The sequence below is a fragment of the Salarias fasciatus genome, chromosome 14 (assembly GCF_902148845.1).
Source record: "Salarias fasciatus chromosome 14, fSalaFa1.1, whole genome shotgun sequence".
Taxonomy (NCBI): Eukaryota; Metazoa; Chordata; class Actinopteri; order Blenniiformes; family Blenniidae; genus Salarias; species Salarias fasciatus.
The window spans coordinates 7,075,867-7,092,257 of record NC_043758.1 but is presented as its reverse complement, the minus strand read 5'-3'; the positions used below and the strand labels follow the sequence as shown (position 1 = coordinate 7,092,257).

General features: G+C 41.7%; 1 protein-coding gene across 2 annotated transcripts in view; it reads left to right on the top strand.

The window, feature by feature from the left end:
* fchsd2 (FCH and double SH3 domains 2) overlaps window positions 1–16,391 on the top strand; it is a 59,183-nt gene that overhangs the window by 24,067 nt on the left and 18,725 nt on the right. The window contains exons 4-11 of one of the 2 annotated variants that reach the window (XM_030108555.1): window positions 3,575–3,654; window positions 4,142–4,286; window positions 4,434–4,567; window positions 6,209–6,263; window positions 6,456–6,584; window positions 11,032–11,154; window positions 12,132–12,227; window positions 13,116–13,190. In XM_030108555.1, the coding sequence (XP_029964415.1) occupies window positions 3,575–3,654; window positions 4,142–4,286; window positions 4,434–4,567; window positions 6,209–6,263; window positions 6,456–6,584; window positions 11,032–11,154; window positions 12,132–12,227; window positions 13,116–13,190 (837 nt within the window). The remainder of the gene's footprint in view (window positions 1–3,574; window positions 3,655–4,141; window positions 4,287–4,433; window positions 4,568–6,208; window positions 6,264–6,455; window positions 6,585–11,031; window positions 11,155–12,131; window positions 12,228–13,115; window positions 13,191–16,391) is intronic. The other variant, XM_030108556.1, reaches the window with a different exon arrangement.

Sequence of the window (16,391 nt, the reverse complement as noted above, 5' to 3'; positions counted from 1 at the left end):
CAGCTCTGCCACGACAGACTCGTCCAAGAGGGTCGAAGTTGTGTGCAGGTGTCAAAAAAAAGTGTGAAAGCTGAGTACTGTGTGTGCCATTTGATGAGGAAGTTGATGGTGGCTGAATCGCTCTCGTTTTCTGTTTTGGTCTGTGAAACTGCCACTGCGCTTCCTGAGCCACATTGTCAGGTGCTGCTAAAAAAATATCGTTGGAGTTCAGTGGCTGATGTTATATTGTCTCTCTGACGAGAACCAATCCTTCCTCCTCTCTCTTATTGAGCTGCCAAAGATTCCGCAACTTCCCTTTTTAATAATAATACAAAAAACAACATCTGACTGAATTGTCTCTTTCTTTTCATCATCACTCATTAATGTATTAAGTCTGATTGATCTTCAGTTTTCCATGCTCTGGATGTAAAAATCAACTCTTTAACCTTCCACTCATTCACTTTTTGTCACAATTGATTTTTATGTTAAAGGAAAAAATAAATAACTCAGGGAAAAGACGCTTCCCTGACTGTCTGATTCCTTAGTTTTTCACTTTCCTGCCACCCCCAGGAGACACGTGCTCTGCACTTTGAAAACCACTAAACAGATATTTGCATTTCATTTATGATTGCGGACTGAACTTAAAGCGACAAAGTGATTTCCCAGTCCAGTTGTCACAACTGAACTAAATAAAGCATACACTTTCAAGTCTGTATAGGCAAATGACCATATTTACATTGAAGCATCAGCTGCTGGAGACTGCCACTGCATCCAAAGATTCATTTTACATGACACATTTCAGAAAGAGTGATGAAGACGACAAGGGCGAAGGCACCAGAGGCAGTGCAGATTACATGAGTAATACCCACACATAAATTACAAAATCTAGATATATTGATCACATACTAGGGCCACTCTGTAGAAAGATACAGTTTGAAAGTAGTTCGAATACCACTTTGCACAATAATTCATGATGCAACATAGAGTAATCGAGACTTGGTTTCTGTCCCGAATAAAAAACAAATAAAATTATTCGTAATAAAAAAAAAAAAAACCTCACTATCTACAATATGTTTTAGAATAGATCTCTTGACAATCAGCATGCCCAAGGCAATAAATTAACCTCACTAACTGAGTGATGCCGTGTTTGTCTTGGCAGAGAGGAAAGATCTGAAAGTGTAACATAAAGGAAAGAAGAGACCCTGAAGACAGCCGGCCAATCTCGGTGCAAACGGTAGATTGTCGGATTTGGAAAGTTCCAGAGATGAGCATCCAATCTGATGTCTGAGAGGTTTAGAGATTTGAGAGATTTCTTTAAGATAGACTTGGAAAAGAAACGGGACCCTCTCCTTCTCTGAGTGACAAAAGTCACAGGCACACGCTGATCCCAGATGTCCGGCTGGACCAAATCCAAGACAAATCTAAGATCTGGTGTCCTTGTGTGACACTTTGGCTGCTCCAGGCTCACAGCTTCCATCTGACAAAGATAAAACTATCAGCTTTTATTATCTTCACCTCTGCAGGTGTAGGGTTTTTTTTATTTTGACATTTGGGAAATAGTAAATAAATGGAAGTCAATCCATCTCGCTTTTCATGTGAGTTGCCCCCCCCCCCCCCCCCCCCCCCCCGTCCTTTTGTTGTGTGAGTGTGTTTGTTCACGAGTGTTTTGTACACACAGCAATCCATGCACATGCTCACAAATGATACAAATCATTACAGCAGGAAGGTAATTAAATCCCAGGCATGTTCTCTGCAAATTTAATGCAGCGCCTCCCTGCAGCCCTCCCTCACACTTGTTTTCTCTCCCTGCACTCTTTCAAACAGACACGCTCAGAGTCTTTCATCAATACCATCCACACCCACTCCACCCTTCCCTCAAGAGGCTTTCTGCAGTCCACACAAACGGGCTTCGCCGTGCGGTGGACGGCTCGGTTTGGAGTGCGTGTAAATGCTGGTTAATCTCGTTTCTTCTCCCACGGCAGACCGCATTAAATAGAGTTGAATAACTTCACTGCATCGAGTTAGAATGGTTGGAATCATCCTCCGACAAGTTTTTGTGTCTACAATTGAAAACAGTCATTGTTGATTTTTTTATTCATGTCTGTCGAACAAGATCAAGAGGAAAAGGTTTGAATGGTTAATAATAGGTGTTTTTTTTCCAAGGTATCAACAAGTTTTTTTTTTTTTATATTGAACTGGTGTGAATTTTTCATAAAGGCGTATTTCATTTGAATGGACTATTATGCTTAGATTTTTATTTTTTAATATTTTGAAACTGGTGGGTTTTTTTGTTTTGTTTTTTTTTTACAACTGGGGTCACATTTTCTTTCTTTTAATGTGTGGTTCATGAACATACGCTTCAGTATAAAGCATTAAACCTAAATGTGTTGAGCCAAACAGAGGATTTTCAGTCAGCTAACCACTCATCTTCCGAACTGAAAAGTTTAAAAAAAATTTGGGTTTTAACTGTGATAATTCTAAATAGGAAACATCAGAATATTTGAAATATTGCAATTTGATTTTTTTTTTTTCGTATTTGCAACTTTTTAGAATAAAACAAATAATTTATGTATATTTATTGATTTTATTGTAAAAATGTGCAGTTTTAGTGTTATGTAATGTTTGAGCATGCACCTGTGCTGAACACATGTAGAAACACAGTTTGAATGCTAAAAGGCAAAACGAATTAATTTTAAGCAGAAAGATGTGAAACTTGGACTATCTGAGCCCTCTTGGGCTTAATGACAACCCAGCACGAAAACACTTTGGTTCGGTTTGCTGCAGGGAACGTTTCAGAGGTAAGGGAGAGTGTTCTCACATAAGACCGGCTCTTCCTCCTCCTGTTGAGGATTGAGCTCGAGGAAGCCAAAGTTTATTTGGCCACTAGGATTCTCTCAGGACACCGGCCTGTGTGCCAACTAGAAACTAAATAAAATCAGGTCTAAGTCAAGACATAACAGTGAAGTGGAATGGAAAGTTTTAATATTCCGTCAAACTATAAAACACTAATATAACATTCATAAACAAACCTTTCAGAATTTAAATATCAGAAATGGTCAGTGACAGACGGAGAGCGTTTAGAGCCGACTGTCTGTGGAAAGAGATCCGTACTCAGACCAGATTCACACACACATCTCGGAAACACGCTGACATGGACGGAGGAGGAATGTGGCTCGGAGGAACGGAGGACGACTTTCTCCCCAAGCTTTGTTTGTCCTGATTGAGTCGCTGTTGTTCCAGTTTGTTAGCGACTGTTTTATTTATGAGGATTTGCTCTTGCGCACATTCACGCGAAGACAGAGGGACGGAGTTGTCTGCGAGCCGCCGCTGCTGACACAGTGACCCAGTCTGAAGGATATAGGTTACTCTCTCTTGCGGTCCCTCAGGTTTCTGCCTCTCGACACAGCGGATGAGTTCAGCATTTTTAATAGTCCTTGAAAGAGAACTCCTACGAATGTCTGAAGAAAAGGAATCTGTGAAATGAGGCCTATTGTACCCTGACTGCTTTTGTGCTTTTTTTAAAAATTATTATTATTAATTCATGCTCTCAGCATATGATCTAAAATGATTGTCAAATCCATTCTTGTGTTTTCAGGCTTTGCAGAAGTTGGCGAGTCAGTACCTAAAAAGAGACTGGCCTGGAATCAACCCAGACGACCAGAGAACGGACTACAGGTCAGTTTGTTTGAGTGGAATAAAAGAGAAAGACATCTTGGTTGTTCCGATGAGGCTACAGGCTGAATATTCGTTTTGGTTATCACCTCTGCGCTCTGGCTTCATTTGCAAATGACCTGCTTGCTCAGCCATGTTTGAAAAGGAAGATATTTCAGCTGTTGAATAACTCCTAAGAAATTCAGAAAGGAAAAAAAAAAAAAAAAAAGGTATGAGTCATGAATTACTGGAAGGAAGGCAGCAATATTTGAAACTTCGAACTGGATCCAGTGAATTGTGACAAACCAAAAATGTGCTTTTTCACATCCTGTGTGTCCACGCTGATCTTTAGCCCTTCCAGGAACACACACAGCTAAACACAGAGTGAATCAGGGGCGTTATGAGAGTTATGAAATGAGCCACTTTAAAGCAAACCTTCTGTTTTTCTGTGAGTTTCACTTGCAGAGAAGCAGAAACCTTCACACATTTTCTGTTTTCACTCTCCAATCAGGAATGTATACGCAGTGTGGCGGTCATACTTGGAAGGTACGGTGCAGGTCAGCCAGTCCAGGCTCAACGTGTGCGACAACTACAAGTGTCAAGTATCAGAGCCTGCCAAGACCGTTCGTCTCTACAAGGAGCAGCAGCTCAAAAAGGTGAGAGCCTGACGTGCGTGGAGAGTCGGGGTTGTCTCGGTTCGCTCTCCCGTTCAGCGGCGTTTCTCCGTAGACACGCACCATGTTTGCGTGACTCATGTCGGTGAGCTCTTCCATTTCTCTCTGCTTTCCCGTTTCTCCTCGCAGACCATCGATCAGCTAAGTGGCATTCAGGCAGAGCTGCAGGAGTCGGTGAAGGAATTGGCCAAAGCCAAGAAAAAATACTACGACTGTGAGCAGGTCGCCCACGCTGTACGAGAGAAGGCCGACATAGAAGCCAAGTGAGTCTGCCAAGGCACTTGTGCGTGTGCGTGTGTGTGTGTGTGTGTGTGCACTGGAAGGGATTTACAGGTGTAAACAAAAGTGAATACACAATACGAGACAATTCTTGATTTTTTTTTTTTTCATTTGAAGCAACAAACATTCTATTCCACTTAATAAAAAAACTGCCGAGAGATAAAACTGACTTTGTCAAGCACATTATGTAAATGATGTGTTCATTTTTGTAATCTAGATGTAGATAATCACATTTTAAATATCAGAATCGTTTAAATAAAATTTGAATAAATCCCTGCAGGGTTGATGTCATCCATTGATAAATTAGGATCAGTCGAATGATAATCATCTGGCGTTTCGTTTCTGCTATTAAAGCGTGTTTCATCGCAGAAAGAAAGAAAACTTCACCATTTTCCCTTAGGGAACCTATGTCTTCACTTTTAACTCGTTCGTATTAATAGTTGAGCCTAACTCCACAGACATCTGTATGTGTGATTCAATCTCCTAAAGAATTTTGCCAAGATCTTGTAATTATTCGAACTGGGGGTTTTCAGAGTGTTGGAGGATGAGCACTCCCTCACACTACACAGGTTAGGTGTTAAATTAAATGCTTTAATTTCCAAATATCTGGAAAATCTTCACTTGTTTTACCTTTGCTGTTCACACTGATGAAATGTGTGAGCTGTTTCTGTTTTGAGAAATCAGCGTTTGCAGCTTTGCAGTCTCACAATTAGTTCCAGAGTTTGAGCCGCCGCTGATGAGTGCTGCTTTGCGCTCCATCCCCAGGTAGCAGTAGCTATGGTGACATTTTCACTTGGTTGCACACTCGGCTCTGGTTAGCGCTCACATTGATTGGCCAGTCAACTCTTTTCTGTTCCCGATCACTCAGTAGGAAATCACAGCGATGTAAATTACCGCATCACCCTCATGCGCATTTTGCAGAGAAAAAAATGGCGAGACTTTAGTCACCGTCGCTGGAAAAGGGCTTGAATGTATGAGACAAAACACATGCTTCATATTCTTAACAGCATTTGGTCTGTAGAGCAGTGTTGCTTAATCAGAGGTGTATCAATCTTGTGGTTAAGCGACTTCCCCCTGTGTGTGTGTGTGTGTGTGTGTGTGTGTGTGTGTGTGTGTGTGTGTGGTAAAAGACAGTATGCAGGGCCTGCCTTTCTGCATCGTAAAGCAATAAGGACAGGCTCAAACACACACAAACATGTGCAGGCCCACTCAGTCACTTTTATCCAGAGGGTCTTTCCAATGTCACAATTGATATAAATCACCACGGCGGGATCAGGCTGAGATTTATTGCAACCTCTGTGCAGGGCAGAGCCAGTTTATGATGCCTGGTCTGAATCAGGGGTGAGAGATCACAGATTCTGTTCCATGGAAGCTGATTTGTCCTCTTCATCATATATCGTTGTTTAGATAACTGTGCAAAGGTTCTCTCCAGGAATTGTTCTTTTTGTGTGTGTGTAAAACACATGGCAAAATGGTTTAACGCCTGTGAAACTGATGTTCACTGTGACCACTCTTTGCATCATTTTCGGTTCACAGTGGAAATAAAGTTTTGGTCATTTAATTAATTTTAAATAATGATGCACTTACGCAAAATAAGATCAATGCATTTTTTCTGTTTTTTCCAGGTCAAAATTGGGACTTTTTCAGTCAAGAATTAGTTTACAGAAAGCAAGCGTCAAGGTAAGACCGCCTCACCTTCAAAGTCACAAAAGCCCAATTTGCTCTTTAAGTACGGCGTTCTGATCGTCCTGAACATGATTCAGGAGTTAAAGGAGCTCCTTCACTTTGTTGTTCCTGTGCGCTCAGGAAGCAAAGCTGAACACTCCAGTCTCTTTAGACTAACACGGCCGGTCTGTCTCCTCCTTGTTGCAGTTAAAAGCAAAAAGAAGCGACTGTAATTCTAAGGCGACGCAAGCGAGGAACGACTACCTGCTAACGCTAGCTGCTGCAAACGCTCACCATGACCGCTACTACCACACAGATCTGCTGCACTGCATACAGGTATGTATCAGAAGGAATCCACAAATCTCCTCTCACAGTAAGTCGGTAAGAAATGGAAGCGGAGGACTAGTTTCTGCCAACATTTTCTTTGAGTAGGAAAAAAAGAGTCAATCTTGTAATACCCAGGAGGATTTTTTTTTTTCTTTTTCTTTTTAGGAATAAGGAAACATCTTCTGGTTCCAAAATTTAAATTCAGTGCCTTTGAATTAAAGCTCAATTTAGGATAAAATGACTTCCTTTCATGGGTGCACACAGTCAGACTTCCATTCAGCTTCAGACGGATCCTTGGAAGGGAAATAACATACTTAAAAAGTGATGATTTCACAGTTTTGGGTCTTCAAGGGATTTGTGAGTTAAAGCAGGCTTATGCGGAGAACAATCCTACAAAATGAGCCGTCCCGATGTCTACTCTTAGCAAGAGATTGGGGGAAAGAAAAGTGTTGAATGAAATGCAGGAGGACAGAAGACAAAAAGGGGTAAAAAGCAGTTAAAGCTTTTTACCCCGTCTTGATTGCTGAACTGTGAGCGACATCCAGGGCCATTGTGAATTTCATATTAACTAAACACATTTAGCCAGTTAAACAGTCTCATTTGCAGTGTTGTCAGTGACAATATCCTCTGTGTTATCTAGGCCTGGTACAATCTTCTGGTTGTGTATGTAAAAACATAAGAGCAATAAAAGAACGCACTAATAAGTCATATTGTGTCAATTACACCAAAATACAAACTTCAGTCTTGTTTTAAAATATTTTAGTGAACATGAATGCATAAACTGTAAATAGGTAATGGATTGTGAAATATGCTAATTTTGTGTGTTTTGTCTGGTCTGCTGGTGAAGTAGCTTTTCTGAGGATGGAAATAATTTTAACCCCGCAGTAAATATGATTCACCTGGCAAATCACATCCTGTCCATTACAACAGCTAAGTTTCCACTATTCTTACTTTTTTTTTATTTTGTCTGTTTAGTGTGACGTAAAGCCTGGTGTTCACGGTTACATTTTGAGCCAAGGTCTGGCTTAATTTCTGAGATGTAGAACCCTGATTTTAAGGCATTGGAACGAATTCAGCTTCATTCAGTGCATAGTGTCCGAGGCGGGAGTGATTAACTGCCCCGACCGCTCTGTGCTCGTCTCGCAGGTACTGATCAGATCAGAACGTTTGGCTGGCTGTCGTCGAGCTCTGCCATAGCTGGAGTGGAGTTTCGTGTCAGATTGCTTAAATCCAGCAAGTTTATTTCTTCACTGTACCTGAAAAAAATTTGAGATCGGAATGAAAATAACATGGCTTTACTTACAATGGCGTCATTTCCTCAGAAAAACAGGATGTAGCGTTTCAGGTCTAGACGTATATTTAAAGCATTATGCTGCATTTCATTCACGAGACCAGAGTAACTTCATGTCACGGTCAACACTGAAGCTGAGCTGTATGTATGAGTTGTTAAAACAACATTAAATCTCTTATTTCTGCTCAGACGGCAGATTTGTGCACAATCATCTTGATAAGCTGATGGGGGTGAACAAACTTCCTGTCCTTCCTTTTCTTCAGCTTTTCTTTTTATTATTTTTATGCAACTTTTGCTTCATCTCAGCTGAAAACAAATCTTAAAGTCACGCATTGGCGACGCTCATATATTCTTAATTGCTGTGCTGTTATTTAACCGTCAGAAAAGCTGGTTTCTGCTCTGCCCTTTTCTTCTTTTTTGTTGCTTTTTGTGATTTTGCCATCCCTGCTTTCAGCATGCTGGTGCATCTATAGTATGAGGCCGCTCTGAATAATAGATCCTTTGCGCCTTGTGACAGGAGGACAGGACTGCAGGGAAATGTGCACATATACACATGCACACGAGGAGAATGAGGGACATCGCTAGAGGGAGGCAAGCTGTTTGTCCCCTCTCCCTCCTCTGCAGTTTTATTTTGTGGTGCATGCAGGTCTTCACCTGGAAGTCAGTGATAAGAGCACTCCCAAGCAGCGGGGCCAAAATCTGCATTACAAAAAACCTCTTCAGTCTATTCACCGTTTGAGAGAGTTTTGCAATATTACTAAGAAGCACTATGTGCTTTTCGGAATCTTCCATTGCACAACGTTCATTTTTACCAAAAGCTGAAATGCTGCATGCTTTACCGTGGACATCATGGACAAGTCAGAGTACAGAACACTAAATTCACATTTCAGAAGTGGAACAGAGCATTTTCCACAGCAGCAAAGCTCCCATCCGTGACCAAGAGAGGCCATCTCTTGGTAATGTTGAACCATAGAGAGGACGATCCGTGCAAGAGGTGATGAAGAGCGATGGAACGCTTTTCTGGGGCTGATGGATGAGGAGACGTGGAATTGAGAACCTTGTTGAGATCAAAACTGGACTCCATAAATTCTGACTGGCCTGAGAAGTGATACACGCCGTGGTAATAACTTCTGCCCGGTATGTGAGCGTTACTGACTGCCTGTCCTAACAGACTGCTCCACGTCTCCCTCTGCTGTCAGCACCCAGCGCCGTTATCACGGTCCATCTTCAAAAGACCCGACCAGACACACACACGCACACACACACACACACTCACTCTTCTGTTGCCCTGTCTGGTAGACGGTGCTGTACTTGTTGTTCGCCCCGATGCAGTCATTCAACCCAAACACACACTAGAAAAACACACACACGCCCACTGGCCCTGGTGTGCAGACGGGGCTTTTTCTGGGAGCTGACTCACTTCATCTCAACACTACCCTAAATGGACGAAAAGAGGAGGGGAGGAAGGGAAGAAAGGGGGAGGAGGAAATGACCAGAGCGATGAGGGAACATTTCGGGTGAAGTCAGCCAGCAACCCAGCCTTCATGACATAATTTCCTTGTCAATATCCCATTGTTTTCTAAGTTTGTGTGTGTGTTCGTATGACTGAAAATGCCACATTTGTGGGTTTTTACTGGATTTGCATGTTTATTCAAAGAGTTATTTTTTTAAAAAGCCTGTTTTTTGCATGTGTTTGTGAAGCTATCAGACAGTTAGTGAGGAGCTGAAAGGATCCTGTGTCTCGTGAGCCGTCTGCAGGATGGGGAGAGAGAGCTGCTGTGAAGTGCTTTGGCTTTGTGTCTGAGTGTGCGTGTGTGTGTGTGTGTGTGTGTGTGTGTGTGTGTGTGTGTGTGTGTGTGTGTGTGTGTGTGTGTGTGTGTGTGTGTGTGTGTGTGTGTGTGTGTGTGTGTGTGTGTGTGTGTGTGTGTGTGTGTATCTGCGGTCTCTGTGTTTTGTTGAATTGGAATATGAACCCCGTCACCTTCCCTTACAGCTGTATGAACACCATCCAAAGAACACTTATCACACACACACACACACACACACACACACACACACACACACACACACACACACACATCTTCAATCCAGTCATTTTTTTTCCCGTCTTTCTCTCGATATTTTTGCACATAGCCACTGATACGTCTCATACCGTTCGAGATGCTCTTCTTCCTCCTCTCCTCTCCTCTCTCTCCTCTCCTCTGCGTTAGCCTCTCTCTCTCCCTCTCTGGCAGTGGAGTCCACAGCTTGGCAGCGTCCTCGCAGCTCCCCACAGAATGGCTGCTCATTTGGACGGCGTACTTCATTAAGATATCTTCATATCGGTGCATCAAAGCTGTCAGATGAAAACATCTGCTTGTTTCTTTCTTGACTCTCCTGCCTCTTCTTTCTCTCAGCAACTTTTCCTCCTACTGTGTGAATTGAGCTTTTGAGTTGATTAGCGGCTACGGATTCCATTAACCTGTTCACCCAACAGGTTTACTCATCTTTTTCTTTTGGAATCAAACTATCGACCCACAACCAGTTACCCTTCATTGAAACTATATTTTTATTTCATACAGCAAATGCAAATATATTGACCACAGAGCTGTTGTTAAACACCACATTGAAACATTTACGACACAACAAAATGATATCATAAGAAAAGTCTATCGACGTTCATCTTTTTCTTTTAGAGCATTGCAAATAGTTTTCACTCTTCGCTGCCCGTGTTTCCAGTTTAGCTGAACAGACGTATCACTCTGTGAAATATGTTTAGCGACGGAGAGCTAAACGCATTCAGACTGAAAGAGCGGACGAGTTCTTGAACAGTGTTTAAAGTTTGGCCAGAAAGAAGAGTTTTATTCATAAAATGAGTTTAGACCAATGGGGCTGTGCTTCAGAGAACAGGATTTAGTGTTTTAGCAACTGAATTTGTGAAGATGTTGGAGACTGTTGTGCTTGTAGTAAAACATCATGTCTGACTGAATTAAAAAGAAGTAGCATATCTCTGAAGCTTTATTCATCTTCTGTTTGACCCTTGTTCCCTGTCTTGCCTGTCTCATTCTTGGTGTCTCCTGCTAATTCCCTTGTACTCTCCACTTTGTTATCAAGGATTATGGACTTAGGTTGATTTAATCCTTGTTTGACTGTAGCCCTTGTTCCTTCTCTCTGTGTGTCCTCCAGGCTTTGGATGGCAGAATCTACGAGCACGTGAAAGACTACCTGGTAGCTCTGTGTCGCACTGAGCTCGAGGCGTCCCAGGCGACACACAACACCTTCCAGTTTCTTCTGGACAAGTCCACCAGGGTGAGTCACGTGTGGCGAGGATTAACGTCCAAGTATGAATGTTATCATAGACACTGTTGAAATAATTGAAGGGAGTAAAGTCACAACCTGCATCACAGTGACTAAACAAATGTTCATCATAGAGTGACCAGTTTAGGAGATGATTAGATTTTTTTAAGTTTTACTGTGGCAGTAAACTCTCATGAAGTAGTTCAGACTCTATATAAGCACGAAATTTAACATAAACAGAGAAAATAGAACTCATTTGGCTGATTTTACAATCCTTCCACCACCTGTAAATTGTTCTCAGGACTCCTTTTTTTTGGTTTTAGTTTTTACTGTTGAAGCTCTGCATGAGGCTGGCACGGAGAATATTTACCAGAGCGGGTTCACCCACACAGACCTGTCAAAACCTTAGGCGCTCCATAAGTGCCCTGCTGACAGCCCCCACTGCACGCATTAAAGAGCAGACCGAGCGTTTTGCAGTTTAAGTGGAGCTCCTAATAGCTTCGTCATTCAGTACCTCCCTTTTATAAACTCATTTTCATTGAGAACCTCTGCTTTTATTTGATCGTGAAATGCAGGTTTCTTCTTTGTTGCTGTGGTTTAGACTCTAATATTTCCTTCTTCATTTCCCGACTATAAATTCTACCAGTCTTGCTCTGTTCTTATCATTTTATATGTTTCACTTGTTAAATTTTTTGCTGTTTTTGGTTATTTCTGTGCTAACTACAACTAAATTTTACAACTAAATTTTGTTTTATGCTTGTCCTAATACCGTTTGTAACACTGATTTGGATAAAGACTGCATAAATAAATTGTATCGGTGCTGCATGGAGTTCAGAGTTAGCTCTGAGTGTGGGGAACACAGGTTCAAATCCCTGTTGTGGCAGGAAGAGCATCCAGCTAAATAACCATCCAAATCCACTGTCTTGATACTCCTGTGAATAAATGCATTGGATTAACTCTCTCCGTCTGTTTTTTTTTTTTTTTCTCAGATAATCCAAGAGTTCAACCAGCAGTTGTTCATGCAGGAGAATCCAGTGTTTCATAAAGCACACGACTTTCAGTTCCAGCCCAGCGAATGTGACACGGTGAGACTCGCAGCTCCACGCAGACATCTGCAGTCTCAGAATTTTATCGAGTCCGACCACGTGTGGATCTGAGAGACTTGCCAAATCAAAAACCAGACAGCCAAACTTGATTATTGTTATTCTTCTGAGAGACTTTTGGATCGTTTGGAGGTTCCTCCATGTAAACATCTCAAGATGGAGTTGTCCAGCTAATGAGTGTCTTCTGACAGTGTGACAGAAGCATGAATCAGCTCTGTGTTCTAATTTTAATCAACACCAAATCAGTGTCCATTGGGAACTTGTTTTCTTCCCGTCTTTGTGTGGTTTTATCTTTTACATAAGAATCATCTGATATTCCGTTTAATTTGTTGCTGAACGTTACAAATATTTAAGACGATTGTCAAACGAGGATGGCGCAGCAGCAGTGGGAGTCATGCCGTCTTCTCCCTCAGGGGGCTTGTTAACTAATGCCGGCTTGAAAAAAAAGAAATAGTCTCACTGGACACTGTTCCTAATTCCTTTATGGAGTAGCAGTCCTTTCTTCCTGTGTGTGAGTCATATTGTGCTCTCTTGTTTCTATGATTCTCTTTCTGTTTCTCTCTCTCTTTCTCTTTCCGCCATTCTTCTCACCATGTTCCAGCCAGTTCTCTCTCTCTCCTTTTTTTTTTTCTTGCCTCTCGAACGCCTTTCCACTTCTCTGGTACTTTTAACACTTTGTGTGTAACGATGATCTATTCCTTCCTTTTGTCTTGCTGTACGTTGGGCCCTTGCTAACACTTTTCCCTCCACTTTCTCCCCCCCCCCACTTAACCCGCCCCTGTGTTTGCCTGTGTGTGTGTGTGTGTGTGCTGCTCTGGGATGTGTGGGTCCGCGGCTGCCCGCCCGTCTGCCTGTCTGTGCGTGTGCCAGACTCTGAGTTCGGTGCAGCAGTTGGTGGACATTGAGCCGTCGCCCGTCAGTGCCATGAGAATGACCCTGGCACAGGTAGTTCTGAACCGTTGTTAGCATTCCCATCACCATTCCCAACACAGACCATCCTCTCCACTCACTCCGAATTGATCTGTCTTGGTAACAGCGGCTTGATCATAAACTGAAAAACTCTGAGGCTGTCATGCAAGTTCGATCTTCATACTGTAATGGCGTTTCCCGTTATCGATAAAAGTATCAGCTCTGAAACCATTCGACGCCTGCTGTCGAATGGTTTCAGAGCTGATACTTTTATTCAGTTTCCAAATTGTAGTCTTCAACCCATTGAGCAAAGTGAACCTGCTACATCCCTGCCTGTAATGCCAACATTACTTTATATTCAGATTACCGTATAAGATAATTAATTGCTCTTGGTGTTTGCAGCCTTTTTTTTCCTCGAGTTTAATTGCACATAAGCTTTAACACACTGCAAATGGATCTGCTGCCTGGAAGTGCAATGAGGCACTCAGGAAATCCCAGATATTATATATTCATCGTCATAATTCTCAAAATCAGTACATAAGTAAGAATAAAAAAAAATCTGGAGATCAGAAGGATTTAGTAGAAATTTATTAAATGGCGCTCATTGTAAAGCGGCTGACTGAGTACATAAACTGCTGTGGGAAGAAGTGTCTACTTCTGTAACTTAAACTGTGAGTTGAAGTCAGCTAGAATAACCTTTTCATCCCGGCACAAAAAGTAACATTACAGCGTGTCTGACTGGGTTCAACACAAAAGCTTTTTACACAGGGGACTTTAAGAAGGAGAGGGTAAAATATTAAAGAAGCCTTAACTTTTGGCCCACATTTGGCACCTTTCTGCCTTCAGTGATCGATTATTATCATCAGTTGACACCAACAACTCCACACGTTTTCGCCCTTCCTGTGTGTTTCGTGGCATTACAGGATTCTGATCCTGCCAAATAAGAGTGTGCACCTGATAACATGGAAGCATTCCGCCTTTAATGATATTTTTCCACTTCTGCTTAATTATAGTGGACCCTGTTGCGATACGTTGTAATTATTGGTCAGTGACGTGACCGCGACTGCTGCACGCTTCAGCAAAACAGCAGAGGCGTGACTCCAGTTACACCCGACACCGTGATCATTACCGGTGCGAGGCATGAAAAGGGACGACGACACAAACACCACACAGCAAACCAGGGAGAATATAAAACACGTATCTTTCACTGTCTTTCATTTTCTACCTCATGAAGTCGACTTTTCTCTCCCACCTGCCATTACCTGAGCAGCTGCAATCGGCCGCACTGCGGGATCGAGCCATCCTTCTTAGAAAGTTAATAGCGGCGGCTGTCTCAGCTAATTCTGTTTGTTGCCCCATTATTACTCTAAAAGCTCTCCCGCTCGGTATTGTGTGGTCGCCTCTCCATAATGAAACAAGATAGCTGCGTTTGCTGGATGGCTGAACGCCGCTGTTACGGCAGCAGCCTCCCTGCACTGTAACGCCGTCGCACATGTGTTGGCGAGCATCGCAGTCCCAACAAAAGATGATTCATCGATGTTGCAACCCTTGAAAAACAAATCCGTAGGCTATCGGCGCCCTCCCACACTTTTCGGTGGTGTCTGTGTGATTTTTATTTGCTCATTCATTTTGTGTTTCAGGTCCATTATAAGGTCACTGGAGAGAGAATGACCTCCTCTGCAGTTGTCTTGTTTTTCTGTTTGCCGTATTTTTTTTTGTTTTTCTTATTTCCTACTGTGTTCCTTCTTACTAAACCATCACAGCATGACTGTGCCACATAATTAATGCGAATAAGTTAAATTTCAAGCAAATACTGAATCTAATACCAAATACATGCATAGTGATCTGGTTCCTAAGCAGAATTTCAGCTATACAAGTTAATGTATTCCTCCTTTTCTGCCAGTAATAAACATATGCTGGCATGTATGATAATGTTCAGGTATTTGCCACATTCAGGAGACAGTCTGCTCCTGGCTGTGCTCACACCTCCCGGTCGAAAGCTCCAGCTGCTTTCAAAAATCAATTTAAACACTTTACATGGAAATACTGCTGCCTCGACTAAAGTCTGATACAGGTGTTGTTCAAGGTGATTTATGATCTCAGCCAAGGCAGCGGTACGTCTCCGCGAGCTGCGGAGGCAAAGAGAGCGAGAGAGAGAGAGAGAGAGAGAGAGAGATCCTCATGTGAAATTAAACAAACTCGCATCAGAGCAGACACCGGCGGCTTCATCAGACATCACAAGTTCAAACCACTGCAGACAGGTTTATTTAACAGTAATATGAAAGGAAGCGCCAACAAAACAAAGACGACGAAGAGCTGCCAGTCTGTACCAGTGGATTTTAAATGGGAAAGAAGAAATAAGTGGAGGGTGGAAATGTAGATTTGTTTTATTAGGAAAAATTCAAATATTGTAATAAGCAAAATGTAAAAGTTCCAGACTTTAAAGATATAATATTTCTAATATTTCTGATTTTCATCTAATCAGGATGACATTTTTTCCTTTTGATTAATAAATCCTCTCAGGAATATCTTTTAATGTGAAAAAACATGTAGAAGTCTAATTAGTGTCTTAAGCAAACAGCCTAAACATGCACTGTGCCTTTTTGACCTGAACATTCACTCTATATTCACCCAGAAAAGTGAGATTTTACTTCCCATGATTTCTTTTAAAATGGTAGTTCTTTATTGGACCATCATTTGACAAGCTACATATTTTTTTTTTGCTACTTACCAGCATGATTTCCTAATCAACATAAAACTGCATCACAGTATGAAAATCTAAGCCAGCGGCGTCACAGGAGCTCATTTAAATGTTACATGTAAAGGAAAAAAAAGGCATATTTATGTACTAAAGTTAAAAATTTCCCCATTTAAGATGCCATGTCACTATCTTGAATTTATTTCAATATTTTATCAGGACATAAATTAGCAGATCTGCTTCCGTCATATGCTGTGTTGAAGCCGGTGTTTTAATATTTTTTTTTTTTTTCTCCCTGCGAGTCTCCTTCTCCTGGATGTAATTAAGCTCTTGATCTCCTGTGTAATACTCTTTGTTTCACGCCTATACTTAACCAGATTCATCCCCTATTGTTACTAATTCCACATATAATTAATAGATATTCCATGCACGAAAAGACGCTATTAAAATATTGTGTCTTTTGTTTTGACTTTGTGCTTTTGTTATGAAACTATGGGAATCTCTGTTTCTCTCATGACATTATAATGGAGGTAGTGAAG